We start from the raw sequence: 27,371 nt of genomic DNA, 5'->3' as shown, positions 1-27,371 counted from the left end.
TTCATTCTTTCTCACATATAACTTTTTCTGTTGAGAGTTTAATTTATGTGATGGTGTTGGGTAGAAATGTTGGCTGATGGAACTGCTTGCTAGGCCCTTCCGACTTTTATCTTTGGCTTGATACTAGATGCCAATGTTTAATTGCTGATTTTATCAATTAATTAGTATTTGTTCTTCCTTTTAATCAAAGTTTATCTTTATACTCCTCTGATGAAATCTTCAAATCAGTCAAATGAAACCAATATGAGCAGTTTTGTGCAGCAAACTTGTAGTTTAATTTGATTAAATGGTTTAGCTCATTCTTTTAGTAGTAAGTGTTGTTTGAAAGCGTCAAATGTGAAACTAATAAATTAATTAAAAAAATTGGACAAAACAGACAATTCAAAGTGACACAAAGATTTATATTGATTTGACATAAGTCTACATCCAGTACAAAGATAGTAAGGAAATTTTACTAATGACTAATGAAGATCACAAATAAAGTTTTAACTCTCAAATCCCAAATCCTAAATACACCCAATAATTCTCTCAAACAAGGAAAAAATGGAAGAGATGAAAATACATAATTTCGTCTCTCCCAAAAGCCAAAAAATTAGCACCAATATCATGAATGTGTAATTGCCCAAAACCTTTATTTTTCTCTTTGCTAATGGGAACGAAAAGAAAAGCATCGAACGCCTTATAATGCTGCTCCATTTTTTTGCCTTTCTTTTTTAGGAACTGAAAGGCATAGGATAGGTTGCCTTTCTTTTCCGGACTCCTCTTTGGTGATGGGAAGTGGAACCGAAAGAAAAAGCATCCAATGCCTTATAATATTGGCTCCTTGCTGCCTTTAACATAGTCATCACGTGACTGAAACCTTTTTTTTTTTTTAAGGAAAACTAATGGAAATGTTTTGAAAACTTTGAGTTTTAACAATAAGAACAAAATAAAGGGTAAAATGAATAGTATCAAGATTGACTTTTTAGTGTAAAAATGTAATTTTTCGTTAAAGTGAATAATACCGAAAATTTTTCGTTAAAATTCCATTTTTTATCGAAAAAAAACATTAGCTTCAATCAAAGTAAACAGTCCAATCAAAATGAGACAAAAAAACCCATCAGTAAGCAAGCATCGCCCAGGGACGATTAATTGTTTGGAATTTTAACGGAAAGTATGAGATAATTCATTCGACACTAAACCGTGTGATCCCCACCACCTTCACTACCAGTATAAGTACCCATCTCCCTCCCATTTAGTTCCTATCCTACCTCTCTGAGTTTCTTATATTCTTACAACTTTGCTGCGAGGAGTTCTAGTGTGATTTATCTGCTTCTTGCCTTGCCATTTGTCGCATCTCTCTACTTGTGTAAGTTTGTGTTGATCCTGTATTTTGTTTGATAATTTTCTAAGTCCTTAATCTATTTTGCTTAATATACATTTTCAATTACCAAAACAAGATTTGAAGTTTTTATTTTCTTTTTCCTGCTCATTTTTGTTTACTCGTTCGTTGAATACTGTTTTTGTTTGCATAACTCATTTTTCAGTAATTGCATATGATTCAACAACTTAAACTGAGTCATCGAAGACTGTAAAATCAAATCGAATTATCAAATATGTGTTGATATTGTGCCAAATATCTGACCGCAATGAATCTATGTAGTTACGAACAAAAATTGCATCTTGTAATTACCAAGAGAAGATTTAAAGTTTCAAATTCTATTCATAAATTTTAAAACATTACTCTGTTCCAAAAGTAGGGAGCGGCGGCACTGTAGCTTTAACGAGTGCAATTTCATTTGATAATTTGAATTTATTTCCGCAATCGCCATTTTTCCTTGAAATTTTTTTTCCGATTTCATTAAGAGACTTGCTCTCATCTCCCCATCCAGGCTCCTCCTCCGTTCGACAGCATCTCCTCCGCTCCATCTCGTGGGTATTTTTTTCATCTCTATATTTCCTCAGAACTCTAAGAAACTACTAACGAGAACGTCCTCTCACTGAAAAACCCCGAATCTGGTGTACATTCGAAGAAAATCTTAATACCAGAAACTCTAATCTTTGGGTACTCTTTCCAGATTTATAATTTTGGCTTTTTATTTTTCTACTTTTTTAGGATTTTCCACTATCAGACTTTTCCTCTCCTAATCTTTGAAAAAAAAAGTATTTCATTTTTTTCATTGTGTGGTTTGGAGGGTTTTTTCTGATGGTTGAGTTATAGTAATATATGTTAAATTTCTGAACCCCTAACTGTTTGTTTGTTTTTCATTCCACGTGATTTTGCATTCCATCTGTAACATTCAATTGTTCATGTGTACACTGACTCTTAACTGCTTTGATTTTGAACATCCTATTGTGTCACTCAGTGGCATGGATTTGTGACAAATTTATGTAAACTTTGGTTATTGGATGCACTTGTTTTTTCCCTTATATAAGTGCACTTGTGGTGATATTTTGAATGCAGGGAAAGTGGAGATGACAATTGTTGTTGTCCTTTTTATTTAGAGCAAATGGAGATGATCTTCGGATAAAAAGATAAACTTGCCCAGGTACTTCAACTTTCCATTCTAATAACTAGCATTTGATTTTTTTTTTTTTTAAATGTTTTACGCATGGAGAGAGATGAATTATGTACTATGAGTATCAGATTTCGTTCCCTAGACTTTGGTTGTTTGAGGTTATGATTGTTTAAGTTTGAATGGTTTAAATTGTAGGATTGTTTTGTTGATGAATTTCGATTGTGTTTTCAGTTGTATAGAATTAATACACTAAATGTATAAGGTCTGATCAGTTACAAATGAAACAACTTTTTATTCCCAATTGCTTTCTTTATCATTTTTCCTTAATGGGTTATCCATTCCTGGCTTTTGAACTGTTTTTTGGCTATGGGTGCTTTGTATTTCTGAGCTAAAAGTTACGTTTTATACATTTTATTGGCTTGTGTCATGGCGTTTCAGTTCATGTAATTCATTTTCATTGTTCTTTTCCTCTCTTGCTACAATTTTGCTTTGAGGATTTCAGCGTATTTTTTTCCTTCTTTTATTGCCTTTTGTCATCTATAACACGTTTAGATAAAGAAATTAAAAACTGAAAATACAATTTTGAAAGCTCCAAGAAATTAATTTTTAATATTTATTTCTTTAAAAACTAAAAATTGAAAGTAGTTGGCAAACAAGTTTTCTTTAAAAATTAAAAACTAAAAACCGAAAATAGAGTCTCTTGTGTAATACCTTTGGGTATTTTATTTGTCTCGTGGAGATTGTCATCAAGAACAACTTTGGGTATTCAATATATAATCAAATAGTAAGGATTACAACTGTTTCAAATACTACGTGGGCTTCAAATTTAATACAAAAATAGAAAACCCATTTGGAATGAGACTGGTTAAAGCCAATCAGGTTTGCTGGGAGGCATTGGGCAGATTGATCACACCCAAACATCCAAAGGAGAACCTGACATTGGGATGCTCGTATGAAAAAACATAGATTAGTGGGTGACATAAGCATTACTCTTTCCTTTTTGGAAAAACAAAGAGACATGAATATCTTTTCTGATAAGAAAGTTGGAAACCTAGATTAGAGGTAAAGAAAGACAAGGCACCCAAACGAGGAAGCTTCCTCGAAACTTCACATGGCCAGTCTTCCACTTATTTTCTCTCCTCCTCTCTCAATTTCTTCTCTTGCTACAACTTTGCTCTGAGACTTTTCAGTGTGATTTTTCTGCTTCTATCCTTGCCATTTGTCACTACTCTTTGTCTATGTAAGTTTGTGCTGATCCTGTATTTTGTTTTTCTGATATTTTCTTTGAGTCCTTAATCTCTTTTGCTTAATTTACATGTTCAATTATCAAAACAAGATTCAGAGTTTCGATTTTATTTTCCCTGCTCATTTTTGTTTTACTTGTTCATTGACTACTGTTTTTGTTTGCAGAGCCCATTTTTCGGTAGCTGAATATGATGCAACAACTTAAACTGATTTTTCGAGGATTGTAAGTTCAAATCGAATTGTCAAATATGTGTTGGCACTGACTCAAATATCTGACCACAGTGTCTCTGTAGTTACGGGTAAAAATTGCATCTTGTAAATTACCAAAAGAAAATTTAAAGTTTCAATTTTTTTTTTAAATTTTAAAATATTGATCTTCGATCTTTTAACTTGTTCATTCAATTACTGTTTGCAGTTGCCGATTTACAGCAACTGTTTTTTTCCGATGGCATTGAGCACCCAAAGAGCCTATGTATCTCTTCGATCAGCTGAACCAGCTCCTCCATGGGAGTATGATGCGTTTTTGAGCTTCAGGGGTGTAGACACCCGCAAGGGTTTTGTCTCCCATTTATACCACGAATTGCAACGACAAGGGATTAGAACTTTCATTGACGACCAGGAGCTTGAAGGAGGAACAAGAATTCATCCGGAGCTCCGAAGTGCAATTGAAGCATCACATACAGCAATCGTTGTTCTCTCGCCAAACTATGCTTCTTCCAAATGGTGCTTGGAAGAACTCACATACATTGTTCAATGCATGGAAATCAGGAACGCACTTCTGCCAATTTTTCATGACGTGGATCCCTCCGACGTAGGAAATCAGAGGGGGTCTTTTGCCAAAGACTTCGCTGACCATGAAGAAAAGTTCATTAGTACCGAAGACAAAGAGAAGGTGACCCAGTGGAGAGCAGATTTGAAAAAAGTATCCAAAATTTCTGGGAGGCATTTGAAGAACTTTAAGTAAGCGTGCATATTTGAATGTTTCGTTCTTCTTGCTTTGGTGCCCCTGTTTGGTTAACTCATTATACTTTTCTTCTTTCCAGGGATGAAAGAAAGCTGATTGAAGACATCATCAAATGGGTGTGGGAGAAAGTGCAAGCTACACTCACGCCAACAGATTCCTCATGGAAGTTAGTTGGAACTGATTATGCACTAAAGCAACTAAATATGCTGTTAGCTCATGATGCCAATGATGTTCGCTTTATTGGGATAACGGGTATGGGTGGCATAGGCAAGACAACCCTTGCTAACCTAGTTTATGATAAAATCCTCCATGATTTTGATGTTCATTGTTTTCTTGCCAATGTTAGAGAGGAATGTGCAAAATATGGTATGGTTGATCTTGCAAAAAAACTTCTTTCCCGCCTCTTGAAGGAAAGGAACCCAGGAATTTGGGTTGAAGAGCGTGGAAACATTCTCATTGAGAAGTTCTTACGCAATAAAAAGGTTCTCCTCGTACTTGATGACCTGGATGAATTAAAGCAACTCGAAGTGTTGGCTGGAAATCAAGGTTGGTTTGGTATGGGGAGTAGAATTATCGTGACAACGAGGAATCAGCGCTTGCTGGTTGAACATGGTATAGAAACATCATATAAGGTGCAGGGGTTGAATGATGTCGAAGCACGTAAGCTCTTTTGCCTGCATGCCTTTAAAAAAGACCAACCTGAGGAAGATTTTTTGGAATTGTCTAAGTATTTCATTAATTATGCTGGAGGCCTTCCATTAGCTCTTAAAACTTTGGGGTCGGCTTTGTTTAAGAAAGGGCTAGATGCTTGGTGTAGTGAACGGGATAATTTGTCAAAAATTTCTAAGCCAGAAATTTTTGATAAACTTAAAATAAGTTACGATGGACTAGAAGAGATGCAAAAGAGCATTTTTCTCGATGTTGCATGTTTCCACAAAGGGAAGTACACGAAGCGAGGAATTATTGAAATACTAGATAATTCTAATTCTTTTGAAATTTCTAGCCTTGCTGTGATAGATGTTCTAATTGAGAAGTCTCTCCTCTATCAAGATCACCAAAAGTGCATGTGGATGCATGATTTGATACAGATGCATGATTTGATACAAGAAATGGCATGGAAAATTGTTGGTGACGAGTCTAAAGACCCTGGTCTACGCAGTAGGTTGTTCCTTTCTGATGACATTTTTCATATACTCACGACCAATACGGTAAGAAGTTAAATTCCAAGTTTGAAAGAAGATACGACTTCTTTTGACACTATATTAGACTTGAATGTGAAATTAATTTGTCCTTTTTTCTTAATTGTTAGGGGTCGAGATCAATTGAAGCTATATCCTTACGCCCGCCCAAAGTAGAAGAGGTACGCCAGTGGAATTGCAAAGCCTTCTCTAAGATGCATGGACTGAGGTTTTTGGAATTCGATAATTTGATATTTTCTTCAGGCCCCAAATTTCTTCCATGTTCCTTGAGAATTATAAATTGGAGTTTCTATCCATCCAAGTTTCTTCCAACCAACTTTCATCCGCACTTGCTTACTGAACTCAACATGAGTGATGGTAATCTTGTTCGGCTATGGAAGGGGAAAATGGTAAGAAGAAGTATTGAATAAATGCTTTTTAATTTACAAAATAATCATTTATTTATTATTTTGAATTAACTTTAAGGTTGTAGAAGCTAAATATATAATCTGAACCTTATCGGTGTTGTACAGGACTTGCTCAATTTGAAATATATCAATCTTAGTCGCTCCAAGAAATTGAAGAGTACCCCAGATTTCAGTGGTCTTCCAAATCTTGAGAAGTTGGTTCTTTTCGAATGTTCTAATTTAGTTGAGATCCACCCTACTATTGCAGTTCTTAAAAGACTTAAATTTTTACACCTTAGGGGGTGTTTTAGAATTAAGAGCCTCCCAAGTGAGTTTGAAATGGATTCTCTTGAATTTTTCAATCTTGATGGCTGCTCAAATGTGAAAAAGATTCCAGAATTTGGGGAGAAGATGAAGAATGTGTTCGAGATTCACTTAGAAGGGACTGCGATCGAGAAAATACCTTCATCAATTGGACATCTGGTTGGCCTTAATCATTTGTATCTAAGTAATTGCAAAAATCTCTTGAACCTTCCAAGGGCTATTTGTAATTTGAAGTCTCTTCGATGGATCACTGCGGCCGGGTGCTCAAAACTTGACAAACTCCCAGGAGACATGGATCACTTAACGTACCTTGTTTGTGGAGTAGACAAAATGACAGAGCCGCTTGTGGGTATGAAAAATCTTCGAGAACTATTTTTTGGCTGTGAACCAGATGCTAAAGCAAGGGAGGGGTTGGGCCTTCTCCGCTTATTAGGACTTGGAAAGAGTCGTCCTGATCCTCCTTGTTGGGGTTTGGTGTTGTCTTCTCTAAATCGTTTATGCTCTTTGACAATCTTATTTCTAGGCAACTGTAATCTCCGTGAAGGAGATATCCCCGATGATATTGGTTGCTTGTCTGTTTTGGAAGAATTGAGACTTGGTGGAAATAATTTCGTCAGTCTACCTGAAAGCATTAGACGCCTTTCTAAGCTCAAGTATCTTTATCTGAGGAGGTGCAAAAGCCTTAAAGAATTGCCACCTCTTCCATCAAATAGCGAATTATATGTGAATGTAAATGATTGTACATCCTTAAAAAGGTTGACAGATGCATCCAAGTTGAGTAGCAGATTCACCAATTTGTATGATTTTTGGTTCAGTTGCAAGAATTGCATTGCATTGGTTCAAGATGAAGGCTGGATTAAAACAATACTCTCAAGGATTCCAAGACTTGTTGCTTATCGTGAGTTACTCTCTCTCTCTCTCTCTCTCTCTCTCTCTCTCTCTCTAAAATAGTTCTTTTGTTACAGATACCGAATTCACATAACTTTAAAAACCGCCCTGTATTGCCTGGAAGTGAAATTCCAGAGTGGTTCAGTAATCAGAGTGTGGGAAATTCAATAAATGTGGAGCTTCCACCGCCTTCGTGTACCAACTGGCTGGGGATTGCCTTTTGTCTTGTTTTTCAAGATCCTACCCAAAACTTGGCCAATCCAACTGCCACTCATTTCAGCATTCGGATATCAAAGAGATTTCTTGTGGACTCAACTTTTGAAGTAGGGTCTTTTGTGTCAGAACACCTTTTGGTATTTTATCTCCATCGTGGAAAATGTCGTCCGGAACAATTTTTATTCGACACTCGTTATGTTCGTGAAAAATGTCACCCGGAACAATTTTTATTCGACACTTACTGGGACTCTGATTATGTAAAACCAGCCTTCAATAGTGTGAAGAAGTGTGGGGCTCGTTTGGTGTACAAGCAAGATTTGGAAGAACTCAACCATACACTGAAGATCCTGAAACGAACACATGAATATCGTGACAAGGCAGCTTCAAGTGGACCTGAAAGTGCTAGTTTCAACAACACATAACAAATCCGCAAAAGGCATTGTTACTAGTCACCGTCTTATAACAAATGCAAGTCATCATCAATTTATCTCATCAGCTTTATTGTCTTCAAAAATATTTTTTGCTTCACCATTTTAGTAAATGGACTCAATCTCATAAGCTATATGTTAAGATGACTATATTTATTGAAAGGCAAGGGAACACGAATGTTGATGCATAAACACTTTCGCAGATTACTGGGGCACTAAGAAGATTGATTTAGTATTTGATTAAAAAAAATTGCCCGCATGTGCTACGGAATTAGAAGTCTTATGAAAGAATATGTTTGAAAGGTATAAAAAATACAACATGCAAAAAATATTACGAAATTTTGGGCTATGTACATGAAGAAAATATTAAAGAAAATATTGATTCGTTTACATTGACAAAAGATGACAAGAAGTGTTTACCGAAAGACGTTTACCACTGTGGGTGCAGGTTAATTGGCTTCATTGAAACCATGAATTAAAAGATTAATACTTATATTACATATGAGATCCGTGACATTAATTTTATATTCTAAAGAAAATAAGGAAAAGGAATTTGGTTTTGTAGCGGTTGGGAGAGGATCTTTTTTTCAACGATTAGAAAACATAAATGTCTTCAATAAAAATTGAATTTAAACGCAATATGACAACCAAACAATGCTAATAAAGTCTAAATTTTTTCACATACCGTTAAATCCTTCATGTGGCATGAATAATGCCCTTAGTGAGAAGCTGTTAAACCCTAGAATTCATACAACATTCATCTAACACATGATCTACAAACAACAAAACCGCATTTCTCACAATCAAATCAAAACATATGAGAATCAAATTCCAACTCCTTTCTACCACACCAAAAATCCAACTACCATGACTCAAAACAAAACAACTCTAGAAGCATTTTAAATCATATTTCATCCAAAAATTATCCACAAAATAAATATTTCACTGAGTAAAAAAGAACTTGGAAATATTCGATGAAAATAAGGTAACGCATCTTAAATTTTGAATAGCATTCAATGTCTTCCACTTTCTAGTTTCTTGATAGACAATAAAATAATGTGTTCTAGTTTCTTGCTAGGTAATAAAATATGCATGCATTCATAATATATATTATCATTTAGGAATTTTTATCTTTTAATTGAAGACGAAATTAGTCTTGTTTCAATAATCTTTGTCTATTCTATTGTTCAATTGTTTAAATCAAGCTTTCCTCAGATTAATATCACATTATTATATTATTTCAATATTTTCATTTGTATTGAGTATATATACATGTCACTAATCAACCATTCGATTATATTATGCATTAACACTGTACATCACATTATTATATTATCTAAATATTTTCTTCTGTTTTGAGTATATATGTGTGTGTGTGTGTCACTGATCTATAATTCGTTTTTGTTATGCATTAATACTATATGTCGGCGTAATCAGTCAATCCTCTGTATATGAATGTGTAACTTAAAGCATATCTAGTATTATTAAAGCGTGTTATGAATAAGATTTGATCAAAACTGTCACAATCATATTCCTTCTGATATAATTGTGCAGGTTAATATTTTCTTACAAATGAAAATACGATCGCACAACCATCATAAGAAGTATAACAACCATCATAAGAAGGTGCTTGGCCCAACTATAATTCAGTTCAGCATATAAACTAAAAAAGTGATTGATACAAAAGCCTTCCCATTACATAAACATGACTGACTAAGAAGAATTCCACTGCAAAATGACCAGAATATGAATAGAAAGTATTAGCATTGTTATGTTGCCAAACACATATTTTTCCAAGTCAAGTTTAAAATCTACTAAAAGCAATAAAATTTAGTAAATTATCTAATTGACCAGCGCAGCCTTGACCAAATGGATAAACCAGCGAACCATGGCATATTTATCAGAGTAGCTGTTCAGAAATATGTAATCAGATTCTATCTAGTAGAAAATATTAAATGATGAAGAAAAATGGTGACACATAAATATATGAAAACAACCATTGGTATAATTAACAATGATATGAATGTTTTTCATTTCATACCACTTGCTAGCCTGACCCAAGTTTCCTTTTCTCCTTTAGCAGCAAACTTTCTGGCTCACGCAAACTGCTTTAGTGGCAATCTACAGCACAAAATATATTCTCACCTACTTCAAGAAACCACGGAGTTTCAACATTATATTCAATATGGAAAACATAAACTCAACCAAGCAAACTCTAACTTGACTATAAATGAAACATATAGAAACCAAGCCGATGCCATTCTTCACAATGAAGTTTTTCATTGTTAAAGATTGCACAATTTGCATAACTCTCAATTAGACAACGTATAAGAAGGATGACAGGGGTTGCCACTAGGTTCACTTTGATCTGATGGTATTTCTTGATTCCCATTCTGCTTGCAAATAGAGAAACAGGAAGAAATAGTCGAAATCCCATTAAAAAAAAAAACACACACACACAGAAGCAGACAGTGGAATCTCCTTTGACCCTTTTGATCTTTATTTTATTTTATATTTATATTCCATAATTATCCAGATGAAAACATGGGCCACTGCGTCACACATCTAGACCCTTGATACAACGATAACGTTAAACACTTCAAATGCCTGGCAAATTAAATTTGAAAATTGAGCCTAGATGAGAGCGTTAATTAGTGAAGAACGTCTTGCTTTTGTTACCTAGAGGTGTTTACAAACAATCTGATTCAACCTCTACACCTAACCCCCTCTCCATCTCCCTTCCCACCACCACCATAGTCCCAATCCATTTCCTTCATTCTTTCTCCTGGTTTCTGAAACAGCACATCTCTCTCTCATCAACGTCGTTTTATGATCTTATATGGAGAACATGAAACTACCAAAATGAATTACTATTAAAATACAGATCTTTTGGAGATAATTTTTCCGCCATGCTTCCACAGAAATGAAAAACTCAGGGCTTCTAATTGAAAAGATTAAAGCTAATTAAAGTTAAAGAGGTTATCATAATTCATTCAAAATACGATTACATTTTGTTATCAAATATAGGAAAATGAACAAAGACTCACAATACATATATGACAAATCAATCTAAATATAAAAAAAAAACCCAACAAAATCAAACCAAAAATTTCACCAGGGTAAACTATGAAATATCCAAAAAAATGATTAAAAGGGTCAAAGGAGAGAATTACTCATGGGTTTACGACAATTGCTTGCCGTTTAACCGGGCCGGATATCTGAAACTCACCGCGAAATGCAGATGTCAGAATTAACTTTGATTAACCTTCAAAAAATTGAAATGGAACATGCAATACCTGAATTTATCTCTTGTGAGTGAGAGGAGACGTTTCCAGGTAATGGCGAGGCTCAATTTGTCGGCGATAGACCGGAATTGGGTCGCCGTAAAATTGGTGGGATACCCTAAACATTGCTTACACGAAAACGGCGAAAATTTTGGGTCGTTCAGGTTTTTGCCAGTACCATGGACGAACGTGGCGGTGGCGGTGGCAGAGGAGGGATTGAAGAAGGCTTAACTCAAGCATTCACCCAAGAGAACAAAGGATTTTCCCTAGCCGAATTCGTAAAAGAAAGAAGAAGAAGCCGGGTCTTCTTTTTAGGGAAATTTAAGGGCTTAAATTAAAAGAGTTAAGTTCACTTGTCGAAAAAGCTAAACATAGTCTCGTTCAAAATTATAATTTTATTAAAAAAAAAATATTTTTTTAATAAACAATGACATACTCATGTACTATCTCCAACATAAGGGGTTAAACATAACCCTTTTCAATAATTTATTAGTTTTAAGTTTATATTTTGAATTTATTGGTAATTTAGTTAAACTATAGTTGGATTTTTTCAAATATAGTCATTGAATTTGAATCAATTATTGCAACTGATGAGCTAAGTCTCATAAAAAAGGCTAAGAGGTGGCTACATTTGGCAAACTTGATGACCGTTTAGCCAAATAATGATCTAATGAGCTCCACAAAATTATAACCTAATCATCGGTTTGAAATGAGTTATTTTAGCAAAGCAGATTATTTTTTATCTTTTAAACCTTTAACCCTTTCTTTTGGAGATGGTCTAAGTGGCAGCAACAGTTTCTCACAAACTGATAAACGTCTGGATAATTTGACACACAAAAAAAATAATTAAATAAATAAACGCTTGGAAAATATGGGCAATTTAGTAATTCAAAGTTACAAGCTGATAAATGGACAGGACATGGAGAAGAAATTAAGGGCATGTTTGTCAGTTCACTGTTGGTGAACAATGATTCAACAGAATTTTAGCACATAGATGAGTTGAGATCCTTTTTGAATCCCTTATGTCTGGATCCACCTAATTGATCAATATCTGCCGTTAAAAAAAATCGTGCGGCCCATAACAAAATTTTGACTGTGTTTAATTATTTTTCACGAAAAACGGTGCACCCCTGTCCTTCGAAGTAACCGCTATTTTTCATACGCGTCAGCTTCACCGGTCTCAGACTAACCATCATTGTGTGAAAGAAGAAATATCAATTCATTTGAAATTCTTTGCTCTTTCCAGAAAATCCAAATCCAAATCCAAATTCTTCCTCCTCACACAATCTAAAATATTATGCAGAAATCTAACACTAAGAAAGAAAAATCTGCATAATTTATCATTGCAATAGTTCTTCATTTCAGTCCACTGTAAAGTCAGTTGCATCATAACTTGGGAAGAATTGGCAAAGCCGGAATTGAAGTAGTACGAATACTATCCAAGCGCCGTGGAGTTGGCCTCAATGTTTCTTCCTGGAACAAGAATAAACCACAAGTTTATGATCACCAATGTGATTTATCTTGCCCGATGTCATTGCTAACCTTAATTCAATCTTTCGAACATCATTTGAATTATTAAGTCCATCAGCTAATACAAAATGCTTTCTTTTTTTTTTTTTTGGTCAAATAACAAAGTGCTTGAGACCATGTCAATCATGATAAAACAGACAAGGAAACACTGAGCATTTCAATACTACATGACATCAAACACATTTTCAGACTACAAAAATCCGCAAATTAACTGAAACAACCAAGGGGTTCCTCAAGTTCCCCAGTCAACAACAAGCTCCTAGTTTCTCTATCACAAACTGCACTGAAATCCTACTAATTGTGAGGTTACTTGTGTTAGAGTACGAGCATGATTTTAACGAGTCTTGAGATATAATTAGTATTGTTATAGAGAAGTCCTAATCATTTCAGCGAGATTTAATCCAATTGTGTTGGGATATTGAGAACTCTTGTATTTGCACATATAGGGGACTCATTTTGGTGTAAGGAATATATTGTTGTATTCCTTATAGGATTGCAATGGGGCAATCTGAGCGTTTAGTATATAAACACAAGCCACTGTTCTCATAAATAACGCTCTTACTTTTGAACTAATGACCTATTAGCATTGAGATTTGTAGAGAAGAGAAGGTTTTGTGGGAGTACGGAGATGGCTTCTACATCAATGAATATGTTTGCATGTCAGTTTACAATCATATATGGTTTGCTCCTTGTTATTCATATTTTTGTCAATAATGTGATTGTCACGCCCCGATCCCGACATACGTCCGGGATCGACACATGACGTCATCAAATAACCACATATCTAATATACCCGTTCCCCGGGATATGTACCAAGCACATGTCATGCCTCGAATTGCATAGAATTTTTTCGTATACTTTATGGCTGCATCTAACCTCCTCGTTAGACTGCCTACGTACCCTCATTAGGGATCAAGCCATTCATAGTTCGCCATTCATTACACCTCGACGTTTATCACAATACGTTCAAATCGAAAAGCATAGCATTCCTCAATCAATTATTAGAACTTAACAAGCATGAATTACTAGATTCATGGTTGCCTAACAAATCCACATGACATTCAAGGTTTCCATTCCATCCATCATATAAATCACTATGTTTTCAACGTGATATATCCATCCATAGCATGTAACTTATCCAATAACCAACGAAACACAATATTATTCTTAAGCCACATTGATCACTAAATAATCATAATAATAGCAATCATATCCAATGTCATTCCACAATTCCTTTCAATTAATCCCTTCATGAATCAAGGATGCATGATCTTAGCATTTAACTACATTAATCAATCAATGAGATAACATACGATTTCACCAATTCAATTAGAGAACTCTATATAATTCCCTACTTGGGTTATGAGTAATAACATGGTAATTCTAATTTATATTCACAAGGTCTATGGATAATTCTCATTCGCTCGAATCTAGGGTTCTAGACTAACCTTTTGGAATGTGCAAGAGTAAGGATTTCGGACCACTCAACGGAATCCAATCACATCGGGTTCCGGACCACTCAACGGAACCAACCACATCGGGTTCCGGACCACTCATCGGATTTCTTATAATCTACTCAGACTTGTCATATGCAAAATCAGTGCCTACATCATGGAAATGGTGCACTGGGCAATTCAGAACTTGGATAAGTTGTAAAGCTCAGGTGAGCGACAATAATACAAGGTGTGATAATAGTGATAAAACCAATCATCAATCACAGTTTATAAACTTTGAATATGAATAATTCATAAGACATTAATACCAAACCTTCGCAAACTTCGAAGGAGTCACTCAGACATCCAACGGTTTGTCTGAAACAATCACAACATCTCACAACCATATTCTCATACAACACCATGAAAAGTAAGGTTAGAGCAACATAGTTCGGCCGAAGCCTATACCTTTGAAGCTATCTCAATCCAAACTCAATGAAACCCAAGGTGAATACGATTCCGCAACTTCACTCAACGGAATCGCGGAGTAGAAGGGATTCCAGACCATCTCTCACGGAATCCAAGTGGTTACGATTCCGGAACATCACTAAACGGAATCGCAGAATACAATGCATAACCACCATTAAATGAAACCCAAGTTAGATACGATTCCGGAACTTCACTCAACGGAATCGCGGAGTAGAAGAGATTATGGACCATCTCTCAACGGAATCTAAGTGGATACGATTCTGGAACATCACTCAACGGAATCGCGGAAGGCCAACAACCATAATGTACAACGGCTCAAAGAAATTAGACAAGCACAAGCTACTAAATTTACAAAAGCTTAACCAAGGGAAATAAGGCACATATGCTAAATTTAGAACGAATCAACAAAGCGGAAAAAGAAACAATGTCGAAGCAACAAATCCCCAATCACACTGCGTTCACAGTCCACCACTAGTTCTCACATTTCATAACATCAAGCCAACCATACAAAGCAAACCATGTTTCTAATATGCACGTCAAATCCCACATCATAAAACTATAACGATGGCACTTTATAGGAAACATAATCATAAAACCGTCTCATACCCTCTCAGGATAATAATTATGAAAATAGGGTAATCACCTATATCACATATATTAAAGTCACTCACCCTTTTTATACTAGTAACCATACATATTATTTCTCATCCATGAAAGCAACATTTTAACGTTCTATTCCTATGCTTGTAACCTTCATTCTCCATCCTTTAATAAACCAACCCAAAGTTAATGGTTTTTCAACTTAAAACACCACCTCTTCACTCATGCCACTACCCCTTTTGACATGTATATGCGGCAATATATATATATATATTAAGATAAACTGGATTGTTTACTAATAACTTGAATATAACTACTAGTAAACAATCTAAACTCTTAAACCCCAACCAAACACACTCAAATAAGCACAAGATTAACAAGGATGTAATTTCAACTATAATTCCCTTCTAGGTCTAAATGCTTGGTAACGAAAGAAGTATTTCATAAATCTAATGTCACACATCGGAAAATTCGACTTTTTCCAAAAATTCTCAAATTTTACAAGAATGAAGATCTCAACAAGGAAAACATTATTCACAACTAGGCCAACAACAAATTCTAACCGGAAACCATCCAAATTCATCGGGGAAAACCGGGTTTCTAGGGTTCTAAACACCCAACTCTAAAACGAATACGAAAGCATGAACCAAACAACCAACTTGAAGATTATGAAGGGTAGATGAAGTTTCATACCTCACTTGAGGGAAATGGTTGCCGGAAAACCCACGGGACTTTGCTGCCTCGAACTGAAATCTAACATTACAGAGTTGTAGAGCTCATCAAGAGTTTTCCATGGACACCAAGATCACCCAAAATGGAGATCGGATCAAAGAGATACAAGCGGGTCAAGTTTGTGGGTTAAAGGGGTCGAAAACGCTCCAAAACGGGTCAAAAATCAGACCCCCCCCCTTCTTTTTTTCTGAAAACTCCCTCTTTCTAATTGGTCCCTCACTCTTATATCAACCTCAATTAACCTTTAACCCACGTGTGGGAATTAAATAGTTTCCACAATCTATAGTTCACAACTTCAAACGTCCGTAACTATACTGTTATAACTCGGACTCGCAAACGGCTTTCGCCTATGCGCTTGTGGCTTCGAGACCTATTCGAAAACGTTACTTGTGACCTCAAAAGGTCAACGAATTTTAAATAATTATTTCCAAACTTCACTCTTCGTAACTAGTTTAATTAAAATCTAAATCCAAACAATTTAAAATAAATTCTCGATAAATAATATTAAATCTCAATAGTACAAATATGTAGATTATAACAGTGAAATCCGAGAACGGGATTTCACAGTGATTTAATTGCTCGATCTTTTGGTTCATTGGATGAGACTAATATTGTTTTAGTTGTCTCGAGTTCAATCTAACAACTTGATCTATTACGAGCAACTAATCCTTGCCAAGTGGCTTTTCGGAGTCAAATATTGTACATCGTCAAGTTCAAGACTTGGGCGAACACAACAGCAAAACGGGATTTCTTCAGAGTCATCAGGAAAAACAGGGCGAAGGCTTACCCTTGGTTTTCTTGGTGGCAGCAGAGGAAGAGGCGTTTCACCTTTAAGAATCCTTGCAGCTTCCTTCACTGTTAGCATTTCAAATGGTTTGGGTGCACACAAGCAAGTCCAGACCATATGTGAATTCTTATCAGTTGTACTTGATTGAATATCCAGTGTCTTTAAATAAATGAATGCTAATGATATTGCTCTATTTCTCACCATCTCAGAATTCATGTTAGTAAGTCACCATCTCACTCCCAGCCTTTATCTGCTTCTTAATCTGCTTCTTCCTTTGTGCTTTCCAATATTTGTTAGTCATGCCTTTGTTAGATTCATCCAACGTATGCAAATCCCGGATTTAGGACGTATCAATGTAGCGCCATCATTCTACCGTGATAAGTTTTCGGTAGAGTTTGTATCTACGATCAGTAAACTCTCTCATGAACTTTTTGTTCTGCACTAAGAGTGGATGAATGAATGAACGAACGAACTAGTGCAATTGTTAATGGTGTTAGAGAGCGATGTTATTGCGTTGCAGACATAATCCAAAGGATTTGTATTCGTAAACAACTTTTGCAGCTTACGGGGATGTACATGTATAAATCCCTTTGTTGACAGGAAACAGTAATATGTGCGGAAAGTTTTATGCCCCTTTAGTTCTGTACCTGGTTTCACATTTGACTTTGGAACTTTGAGTTAATGTCAATCTCCTTCCAAACGTCAATTTGTCACAACTTCCGGTTAGTTTTATCAAGTATGATTTACATGACCAATTTTTACCGACACATAAAAGAAAATGCTACATTCCCAGGGAAAATATGTTAATACTTGAGAATTTGATGATTAAATTATGAGAAATTTTTTAAAAGGTATTAAATTTCACATAGTTGGAGCAAATTCAGAGGTCTCTATTGTACAAAATTGATACTATAATTGTCAACACTAGAGGTTGGAAAATACTGTCATAAATTAAAACTTTTGGGTGGTTTAAAGTCAAAAAGTAAAGTAAAATTTCGAAACGCTAAAAGTGAAAAATGGTCCAAAATTTGGGGGGATTTACTGAAGTTTTCTTAAATTAGGGGATATTGCCCCTGAAAATTTTCATTAAAATTAGCCGTTGAAGATAGGGGTGGATTTTTTTGCCAATTACCGTGCCAAACAAATTGTCAACTATACCATACCGATTTTGTGCCAAACTTTTGTGACAATCGGCAATCATTATCACGGCATTATCATACTATACCGAAACATATAAATATATATAATATATAAATAGATAATGTATATAATATTTCAATATTAGAAAAAGAATCTGTTCAGATGCCTCTCACTCCCACCAAATTCAACCACTACCCACATCCCAAATCCCTCACAACACCCTAAACCCACCTTCAAAATCCCACCCTTCTGAATATAAACTGGGAGAGTAGTACATGAACCCAAAAAAGTGAAAAAAAAAACGTATGGGCCTTGAATTGGGTTGAAGGAAAAAAAAAAAAATCAGATTGTGGTCCAAAAAAATGACCCAAAACAAAGTGGTAATTTTTCACTATCATACCAACCAAATTATTTAACATACCGAAAATTTGACACGGTAATGATAATCAGTTTCGTCATATCAAAAATTTAATATGGTAATTGGTACGAGAATTTTGATATAGTAATCGTACCGAACACAGCCCTAGTTGAAGAATATGCAAAGTTGAAAACCCCCACTTTCCTCAAAACGCACCGTCTGACTGAAAATTCCACCAAAATTTCCCTCCAGATCCTCCTCCTACTCCCACTCAGAATTCAACTCCAGTCTCCCAAAGGCAAATATTCCCAAAATCTTTTTCCTCTGTTCTTCTTAAACCCTAAATCCCAAAACTTTCATTTCCCTCTCTCGCCGAATTTCAATTTTCATCACCCTGCCTCTCGCGGAATCTCAAGGCTCAGTCATATGGAAGGCAGGCCAGTGATTCTGTTGCTATCGTCTAAAACTTGTCGACTTCCACTCCGACCCAACCCAACTGCTTACGAATCGAATTCTGAAAGGCGAGTTTTTTACTCTGCTTCTGCTTGTTTCAGTGGCAATCATATGTTTTTAATTTTGGAAATAGAATTTGTTTGAATTTTATTTCTTCAAGGTTGATGGAATGGCCGGTGTTGGGGAAATAACTGCTGCTTCTGCATTCCTACAGGTGCATATTCTTTGTTATCTGCATATATGTTTGTATATCTTTTTCGGTTTTATTTGGAAGGGTAGGCAGAGCCTTTTTTTGCATAGAAATTCTTTTAAAGGAAGAAGCGATGTGCTCTTGGGCACGCTTCACAGGAGGAATGCAGCAGTGACTTTTGGTTCTTAAGTGGCTTATTCAGCTTGTGAGGCCTAGAATTTGTTGAGGTTTGGCCGTGTCAATTTGCAGAGCATTTGGTTTGACAGAGGCGACTCATTTGGAGGGCTCAAGGAGGAAACTAGTTTTCATTTGGTAAAATTTTGATAATTGGCTTCTCGTGTGGTTCTAGATAAAGTAGTGCTGAAAGCCAGGCATGAGCCTTCATGGGAATTGTCTCTCCTTTCACAGATGAAATGTACATGATTGTCACCTACAAACCAAAAGTGGCAGTAATTTGAGAAGGCAGCAATGGGGACAGAGAATTGGCTGCAGCATTTTATGCGTCTGGTTTTGAACCATGGGATGTTACAAGGTCGGGCCTCCTTCATGGAGCCATATCACTGGATAAATTGCATGGTGTTGTGTTTGTTATGGGCTTTAGCTATGCTGATGTGCTTGATTCTGTGGAAGGTTGGTCTGCTTCAGTTCGATTTAATTAGCCCATTTTAAATCAATTTCAGGAGTTTTACAAACGACCAGACACTTTTAAGTCTTGGTGTTTGCAATGGGTGTCAGCTTATGGCCCTTTTGGGGTGTGTCGTAGGCCCTCAAATTGGTGGTGTGATAGGTGGTCGCGGGGACCCTTCACAGCCCAGGTTCATTCAAAACGAGTCTAGACGTTTTGAAGGCCTAGTCACCGGCTATAATGTTTAGAGGTATGGAGGGCAGTACATTGGGTGTTTAGGCTGCCTATGATGAGGGAAAAACATATTGACCTCATGTTTGCGGCAATTTGTTGTCCAGATGGGAGACATCTTGCCATGATGCCTCATTCAAAGCGTTGCTTCTTAATGTGGCAATTCCCATGGTATCCCAAGAGTGGGATGTGGACAAGAAAGGGCCTAGTCCATGGTTGTGGGTGATCCAGAATGCCTGAGAGTGGTGTTCCACAGAAAAAGTGTTCATTTCCGTACATGGTTAGTACTTATGTGTTCATTGTTCATGAGAGTTGCTCCTTTATTATTATTTTTTTCCGGTTACATGAGAGGTTTGCTTTTTTGTTGCATTACATATTCGTACATGTTTTATTTGTTGAGCATATGCTTACATGAAAATAAGCTGGACATTTAAAATGTCAGTGCAAATCACCTAAGAGTGTTTAGTCTAATGGTCAGGCCCTTGGTTTGTTACCAAGAGGTCTGGGGTTCGACACCTCTCAAGGTACCCACCTAGCAATTGCTAGAGTTTCTTGCCTACCAAATGTTGTGGGGTCAGGCGGGTGGCCTAGTGAGTAGTCGGGCCAAAGACCCGGAGACACTAGATTAAAAAAAAAAAAAAAAAATGTCAGTGCAAATCATCAGATGTGTATATGTGTACGACCTTCTATCATCCTGTTGAAGTAAGAGGTAGAATCATCAGACACTCTGGTTAATGGATTCAAAACAATTTGCTTAGTTGCTTCTTATTTGAAATATTTGCTTTCGTTATGGACAGTGGGAACTCAAATTGGTTATATTTATCGTGAGGATTGTAGATGCTATTTTATGGATCCTGAGACTAAAATGCCATGCTGGTTGCCATTAATCTTGGAGTGCCATTTGAATTAATTCCATTTCTAGTTTTTTATTTGACAAGAATTCTTACTCAAGTTCTATCATTTGAATCATTTCTTCGTGTATGTATGGGGTGCTATATGTTTGTGTTGCTGACATGAATTGTGCTGTCTTTATCATTATGGTAATACAGATGATGACGACGTTTTGTCTGCTTTATTCCGAAATTTACGAGTATACTTCATCTTTATCCAGATTTTATTTACGAACATGCACTTGTTACATGATTATTTAGTTAATTTTGTTACTTAGAAAGACTGTTTGCAACTCATCAAGAGTGAGCTTCCTTGAAATTTCATTCAAACTATACTTCAGTTTCTCGACAATTTTTGCAATGCGTCAAGAGTGACCTTCCTTGAAATTTCATAACTATTAAGTCAAGTCTCCTTTCACACGTTTTTAGTTGTGAAGTTTTGTCCTTTCAGTTTGGTGTTGGCTGGGTTCAGCTCTTTCTTGAGGATTCCTCATTATTTTTCCAGTTCTTTGTTTTGGCTCTACATACAACTGTTTATTTACTTTAATGTAAATATTGTTTGATCATCCAAATAATCAAAGTGAGGAACGAAGACCATTGGCAAAAGAGATAAAATTTTTTTGGGGAAAAGCTAATAAAACCATATCGCCATACCAGTCACCATTACAATTAGGCGCTTTGAGAAAAAAAGGAAAAAGAAAAACTTCTCTTCATCGTCTGTTCCTACTTTGGTGTGAGTGATTTTCTGCCGACAATTATGGTTAACTTGTGCTCTTGACAATTTACATTCCTCAATTTATTTTTCTTTCTGTTCATTTCTTTTTTCGGTGCAGCAGATTGTGAGGAGCCACTTTCCAATGACGTTGAGCAAGCAAAGGGCCTCTGTGTCTCTTCTTTCATCAGCTCCTCATTGGAAGTGTGACGTGTTTCTGAGTTTCAGAGGTGTAGACACCCGCAAGGGTTTTGTCTCCCATATATACCACGAATTGTCCAAGTACCAAGGAATTACGACTTTTATGGACGGCTGAGAGCTTGTAGGTGGAACAAGTATTCCTCTGGAGCTCCCGAGTGCGAACAAAGAATCACATACTGCAATTGTTGTTCTCTCTTCAAACTATGCTTCTTCCAAATAGTGCTTGACTGAACTTACAAACATTATTCAATGCATGGAAGCCAGGAACTCAATTAACCCAGTCTTTTAATGGTGTGGATCCCTTTGACGTAGGAAATCAGAGGGGGTGGTTTGCCGAAGCCTTTGCCGAGCATGAAGGAAAGTTCACTAGCACTGGAGACAAAAAGATGGTGACTCAGTGGAAAGCTGATTTAAAAAAAGTGTCCAAACTTTCTGGGTGGCATTTGAAGAATTTTAAGCAAGCAAGCACGAACAACGTACTTGCCCATGTCTTAATATAGTCACACACTTGATAGCTTACTTATGTTCTCTCTTTTGTTATTCTATTCTTTCTTGCAGGTGTGAAAGAGAGCTGATTGACGACATCGTCAAATGTGTGTGGAGGAAAGTGCAAGCTACAATCACTTCGTCAGATGTCTCAAAGAAGTTAGTCGGAAGCAGTCGAGCAACTAACTATGCTATTAGCTCATGATGCAAATGATGTTTGCTTTATTGGGATAACTGGGATGGGGGGCATAGGCAAGGCAACCCTTGCTAAGCTCGTTTTTGATAAAATCTTCCATCATTTTCAAGTTCACTGTTTTCTTGCCAATGTAAGGGAGGTTTGTGCAAGAGGTCGTACTCTTGTTGGTCTTCAAGGACAACTTCTTTTCCCAATATTGAAGGAAAGGATTGAAGAAATTTGGGATGAAGACTGCAGAAGCAAATTAACTAAGAAGTGCTTGTGCAATAAGAAGGTTCTTCTCATACTTGATGACGTGGATGAATTACGTCAACTAGAAGTACTGGCTGGGAATCAAAGTTGGTTTGGCATGGGGACTAGAATTATCATTACAACAAGAAATGAAGGTCTGCTAGTCCAACATGGTATAGCAAAGTCATACAAGGTTGAGGGATTGAATTATGGCGGAGCTGTTGAGCTCTTTAGCTTGAATGCCTTCAGAAAAGACCAACCCGATGAAGAATTTTTGGAACTCTCTGAGCGTTTACTAAACTATGCCAAAGGCCTTCCATTAGTTCTTAAAGTTTTAGGGTCGTTTTTGTATACGAGAGGGCAATATGCGTGGAATAGTGAGTTGGATAATCTATATAAAATTCCTAATCAACAAATTTTTTATTCACTCAAAGTTAGTTAAGACGGACTCCGGTTGATGGAGAGGAGAATTTTCCTTGATGTTGCATGTTTCCACAAAGGGAAGAACAAAAGCAAGTAATTCAAGTTCTAGACAATTCTTTTGGAGTTTATGGTAGTATTCTAATAGATTTGCTAATTGAGAGATCTCTTCTATATAATGATTACGAAAACAAGATAGGGATGCATGATTTGATACAAGAAATGGCATGGACAATTGTTCGTCAAGAGTCTAAAGAGCCTGGTCTACGGAGTAGGTCATGGTTTCTTAATGATATTTTTCATGTATTCATGACGAATACGGTAAAAAATTATGTAGATATATACCTAGTTCAAAAAAGGATATGATTTCTAATAATATGAAATTAGCATGTGAAATCGACGTTTCCTACATTCTTGGTTATTAGGGGACGCATGCTATTGAAGGCATAGTCCTACAGTTACCCAAATTAGAAGAGGTGCACTGGAATTGCGGAGCCTTCTTTAATATGCTTGGACTGAGGTTTCTGAAATTCAATAATTTGATCATTTCTTCATGTCCCAAATTTCTTTCATGTTCCTTGAGAATTATAAATTGGAATTTTTATCCTTCCAAGTTTCTTCCAACAGCTTTCAACCGCATTTCCTTACTCAACTTAAGATGCGTGAGAGCAAACTTGTTTGGTTATGGAAGGGAAAAAAGGTAAGAAGTAGTATTGAATAAATGCTTTTTAATTTACAAAATAATCATTCATTTAAAATTTTGAATAAAACAAAACCTTATCACGATAAAACAAACAAGGAAGCTCTTTGTAAATTCATTGCTCGTCTTGCTATCTTTGGTATTTTTATAATTAATTTACATGTTGCTCAGTTGAATAAGAGGGTTCACTCTCCACATATTAGATTTTGAGTTTGATTTTCCCCTCTTCAATGTCACTTGCATAAAAATATAACTAAAAAAAGAAATAAAAATTACAGTGCTACGACCCTCTTGCTACTAAAATAAACTAAAAAACTAAGAAAACAAAAATTTACAATTAAAAGGTCAGTCTGCAAAATATCAGAAGTGTATAAGTTTTTTGAATGTGTCCGACCTTCTAACATCTGACCCAAGAAAGATATTTTTGTTAGAAAATTAAGATTTAAACCTTTGTGGTGAAAATTATTAGCAAATTTAACCCAAGAAAGATATTTATGCTAAACCTCAATTAAATATAGGGATAAAAATGTCCAACCACAATCTTACTTTCTGTTGGCCTTCCAAACGAGTTGGTCGTCCAGGCCTTCCTGCTCGACTCCAAGCACAGCCGCAACGCCTGCTCCCTCGTCTGCAAGTGCTGGCTCGCCCTCGAGCGCCTCAGCCGCACTACCTCAGTATCGGCGGAACGGGCAGACCTGACATTCCTCCTCCTCCGTTCGACAGCATCTCCTCCGCTCCTTTTCCTGGGTATTTTTTTTTCTCTATTTTTTCCCCAGATAATGGGTTGCTTGAACATTTTTTTTCACTCAATGTTTAATATAGCTACTTAATTAGGTGACATGTATAATATATATAATTTTATCACACTCACTATGCAAATAATTTATTAATCGAAATAGTGATGCTATAAATTTAGACACACAAAACTAACACACGTATTAACAAACTCTAAGATACAGATTAGTCCAATATGCAATTGTAAAGCTCACATCTATTACATAAATATGTCATCAAATGTCTCGGTATTTGTGTGTCTAAATAGTTTTATTGAAGAAGAATCTGGACGTTATTTGAACTGCCCATTATTATAAAAAGATTTGTATACATAAGTTTATAATTATCAAAAGATTGGCACTGTTCAACTACTCATTGTTCAAAAGATAGAGGTTCTATGAAAGCCTGATTTGTATACATACATCAATAGTTATCACAAAGAAAGCACGTGTGCCTGATTTTTTGTTAACTAAGTTTTCTAATCTTTGGGGTTTAACTAATTAAACTGGCATGCCTGTAGGTGGACCTTGCTTTGGTTATAGTCTATTTTGGGGTTTTAATCACACACGTACATATATAACTAATTAAACTCTGTTTGTCAATAATTTTACTCAGTTGATTAGCTAAGAATTGGTTTACTTTGGATAATATATATGAATTTGAATTTGTGTTGGTATAGCAGGGGACCTTTATATCTGCAAATGGTTGTTCGGTTGGAAGGTCTGCTCTCAAAGAAGAACAAACCAAGAATAGAGTGAAACTGTGCTTCTCGTTGATCTTCTATCGTTTTACTTTTTCAATCAGTTACTGTTTGCAGTACCCGATTTACAACAACTGTTTGTTCTGATGGCATTGACTTTGAGCACCCAAAGAGCCTCTGCATGTTTTCTTTCAAACGAATCAGCTTCTCGATGGAAGTATGATGTGTTTTTGAGTTTCCGGGGTGTAGACACCCGCAAGGGTTTTGTATCCCATTTATACCATGAATTGTGCAAGTGCCAAGGAATTACGACTTTCTTTGACGATCAAGAGCTTGAAAGAGGAACAAGTATTCCTCCAGAGCTCCTAAGTGCAATCAAAGCATCCCATATAGCAATTGTTGTTCTCTCACCAAACTATGCTTCTTCCAAATGGTGCTTGGACGAACTCACAAACATTGTTCAATGCATGGATGTCATGCCAATTTTTTATGACGTGGATCCCTCCGACGTAGGAAATCAAAGGGAGTCTTTTGCCAAAGCCTTCGTTGAGCATGAAGAAAAGTTCATTAGTACCGAAGACAAAAAGAAGGTGACCCAATGGAGAGCAGATTTGAGAAAAGTATCCAAAATTTCTGGGTGGCATTCGAAGAATTTTAAGTAAGCATGCATATTTGAATGGGGGTAAGGCTAGCCGACATTCACCTCTCCCAGACCCTGCGTAAAGCGGGAGCCTTGTGCACTGGGTACGACCTTTTTTTGATGCATATTTGAATGTTTCGTTCTTGTTCTTGCTTTGGTGCCCCTGTTTGGTTAACATATTATACTTTTCTTCCTTCTAGGTGTGAAAGAGAGCTGATTGATGACATCGTCAAATGCGTGCGCAGGAAAGTGCAAGCTACATGCACGCTATTAGATTCCTCACAGAAGTTAGTCGGAACTGATTCTGCACTCGAGCAACTAAGTTTGCTGTTAGCTCATGACGCAAATGATGTTCGATTTATTGGGATAACTGGGATGGGTGGTGTTGGCAAGACTACTCTTGCTAAGATAGTTTATGATAAAATCGTCCATCATTTTGAAGTTCACTGCTTTCTTGAAAACGTTAGAGAGGTTTCTGTAACAGAGCCTACTCTAGTTCGTCTTCAAAAACTTCTTCTTTTCCCAATCTTGAAAGAAAATATAGAAAACGTTAGTGACCAACAATGGGGAATCATTTACACGAAGAAATGCTTATGCAACAAAAAGGTTCTTCTTGTACTTGATGATGTGGATCAAGTAAACCAGCTACAAGTACTAGCTGGAAAGAAAGATTGGTTTGGCATGGGAAGTAGAATTATCATTACAACTAGAAATGAACGGCTGCTGGACGAGCATGACATAACATTGTGTCATAATGTTGAGGTGTTAAATGATGCCGAAGCACTTGAGCTGTTTAGCCTGCATGCCTTTAGAAAAGACCAACCCGAGGAAGATTTTTTGGAACTGTCTAAGCATTTCCTAGATTATGCCCGAGGCCTTCCATTAGTTCTTAAAACGTTGGGGTCTTTTTTGTATACGAGAGGTCAAGATGCATGGAACAGTGTACGAGATAATCTAAGGAAAATTCCTAATCCAACAGTTTTTGATTCACTCAAAGTTAGTTATGATGGATTAGGAAAGGCAGAGAAGAGAATTTTTCTCGATGTTGCGTGTCTCCACAAAGGGAAGCCCACGACGGAAGTATTGCGGATACTAGACAATTCATTTGGAATTTCTAGTAGTAGTATGATAGATGTACTTATTGAGAGATCTCTCCTATACAATGGTTATAGAAACAAGATATGGATGCATGATTTGATACAAGAAATGGCATGGACAATTGTTCGTGAAGAGTCTGAAGACCCTGGTCTACGTAGTAGGTTGTTCCTTTCTGATGATATTTTTCATATACTCACGACCAATACGGTAAGAAGTTAAATTCCAAGTTTGAAAGAAAATACGACTTCTTTTGACACTAGTAGACTTGATTGTCAAATTAATTTATCTTTTTTTCTTAATTGTTAGGGGTCGAGATCAATTGA

General features: G+C 36.3%; 3 protein-coding genes, 2 long non-coding RNA genes and 1 pseudogene across 20 annotated transcripts in view; 4 read left to right on the top strand and 2 right to left on the bottom strand.

Moving 5' to 3' along the window:
* Positions 1-7,462, bottom strand: part of LOC126587903 (uncharacterized) — a 40,587-nt gene extending 33,125 nt beyond the window's left edge. Inside the window, exon 1 of the long non-coding RNA XR_007611243.1 lies at positions 7,314-7,462. This is a non-coding gene — a long non-coding RNA (uncharacterized LOC126587903). The remainder of the gene's footprint in view (positions 1-7,313) is intronic.
* Positions 1-7,667, top strand: part of LOC126587902 (TMV resistance protein N-like) — a 43,886-nt gene extending 36,219 nt beyond the window's left edge. The window contains exons 4-5 of the mRNA XM_050253019.1: positions 6,115-6,295; positions 6,419-7,667. Of these exons, the coding sequence (XP_050108976.1) occupies positions 6,115-6,295; positions 6,419-7,567 (1,330 nt within the window). The 3' untranslated portion in view covers positions 7,568-7,667. The remainder of the gene's footprint in view (positions 1-6,114; positions 6,296-6,418) is intronic.
* LOC126587889 (toll/interleukin-1 receptor-like protein) lies at positions 1,191-27,371 on the top strand. 2 transcript variants are annotated; one of them, XM_050252977.1, is made up of 7 exons: positions 1,191-1,348; positions 2,444-2,528; positions 3,909-4,042; positions 4,159-4,703; positions 4,787-4,959; positions 5,796-5,915; positions 27,355-27,371. In XM_050252977.1, the coding sequence occupies exons 4-6, from the start codon at positions 4,189-4,191 to the stop codon at positions 5,801-5,803; spliced, it is 696 nt and encodes a 231-aa protein (XP_050108934.1). In that variant the 5' UTR covers positions 1,191-1,348; positions 2,444-2,528; positions 3,909-4,042; positions 4,159-4,188; the 3' UTR covers positions 5,804-5,915; positions 27,355-27,371. The 2 variants fall into 2 exon arrangements, with proteins under 2 accessions (XP_050108934.1, XP_050108936.1); XM_050252979.1 differs by lacking the exon at positions 27,355-27,371 and adding an exon at positions 6,017-6,033.
* LOC126587908 (uncharacterized) lies at positions 9,655-11,739 on the bottom strand. 5 transcript variants are annotated; one of them, XR_007611249.1, is made up of 4 exons: positions 11,445-11,739; positions 11,322-11,366; positions 10,190-10,541; positions 9,655-10,057 (listed from the first exon to the last, which is right to left on the bottom strand). It is a non-coding gene; the product is annotated as an uncharacterized LOC126587908 (long non-coding RNA). The 5 variants fall into 5 exon arrangements; XR_007611247.1 differs by having other exon boundaries at positions 10,190-10,296; XR_007611251.1 differs by having other exon boundaries at positions 10,190-10,293.
* Positions 19,031-23,838, top strand: LOC126587890 (disease resistance protein Roq1-like). 11 transcript variants are annotated; one of them, XM_050252982.1, is made up of 3 exons: positions 19,031-19,168; positions 19,234-20,280; positions 21,724-23,252. In XM_050252982.1, exon 3 carries the CDS (start codon positions 22,478-22,480, stop codon positions 23,156-23,158), a length of 681 nt encoding a protein of 226 aa, XP_050108939.1. In that variant the 5' UTR covers positions 19,031-19,168; positions 19,234-20,280; positions 21,724-22,477; the 3' UTR covers positions 23,159-23,252. The 11 variants fall into 11 exon arrangements, 10 of the variants coding, with proteins under 10 accessions (XP_050108939.1, XP_050108941.1, XP_050108940.1 ...); XM_050252984.1 differs by having other exon boundaries at positions 19,031-19,456; positions 19,553-20,280; XM_050252983.1 differs by having other exon boundaries at positions 19,031-20,280; positions 21,724-21,987; positions 22,116-23,252.
* On the top strand, positions 25,778-27,188 carry LOC126586959 (disease resistance protein Roq1-like; annotated as a pseudogene).

Source organism: Malus sylvestris, chromosome 10 (genome assembly GCF_916048215.2).
Source record: "Malus sylvestris chromosome 10, drMalSylv7.2, whole genome shotgun sequence".
Taxonomy (NCBI): Eukaryota; Viridiplantae; Streptophyta; class Magnoliopsida; order Rosales; family Rosaceae; genus Malus; species Malus sylvestris.
The sequence above is the reverse complement of the archived record's forward strand: the minus strand, read 5'-3'. Positions and strand labels throughout refer to the sequence as shown.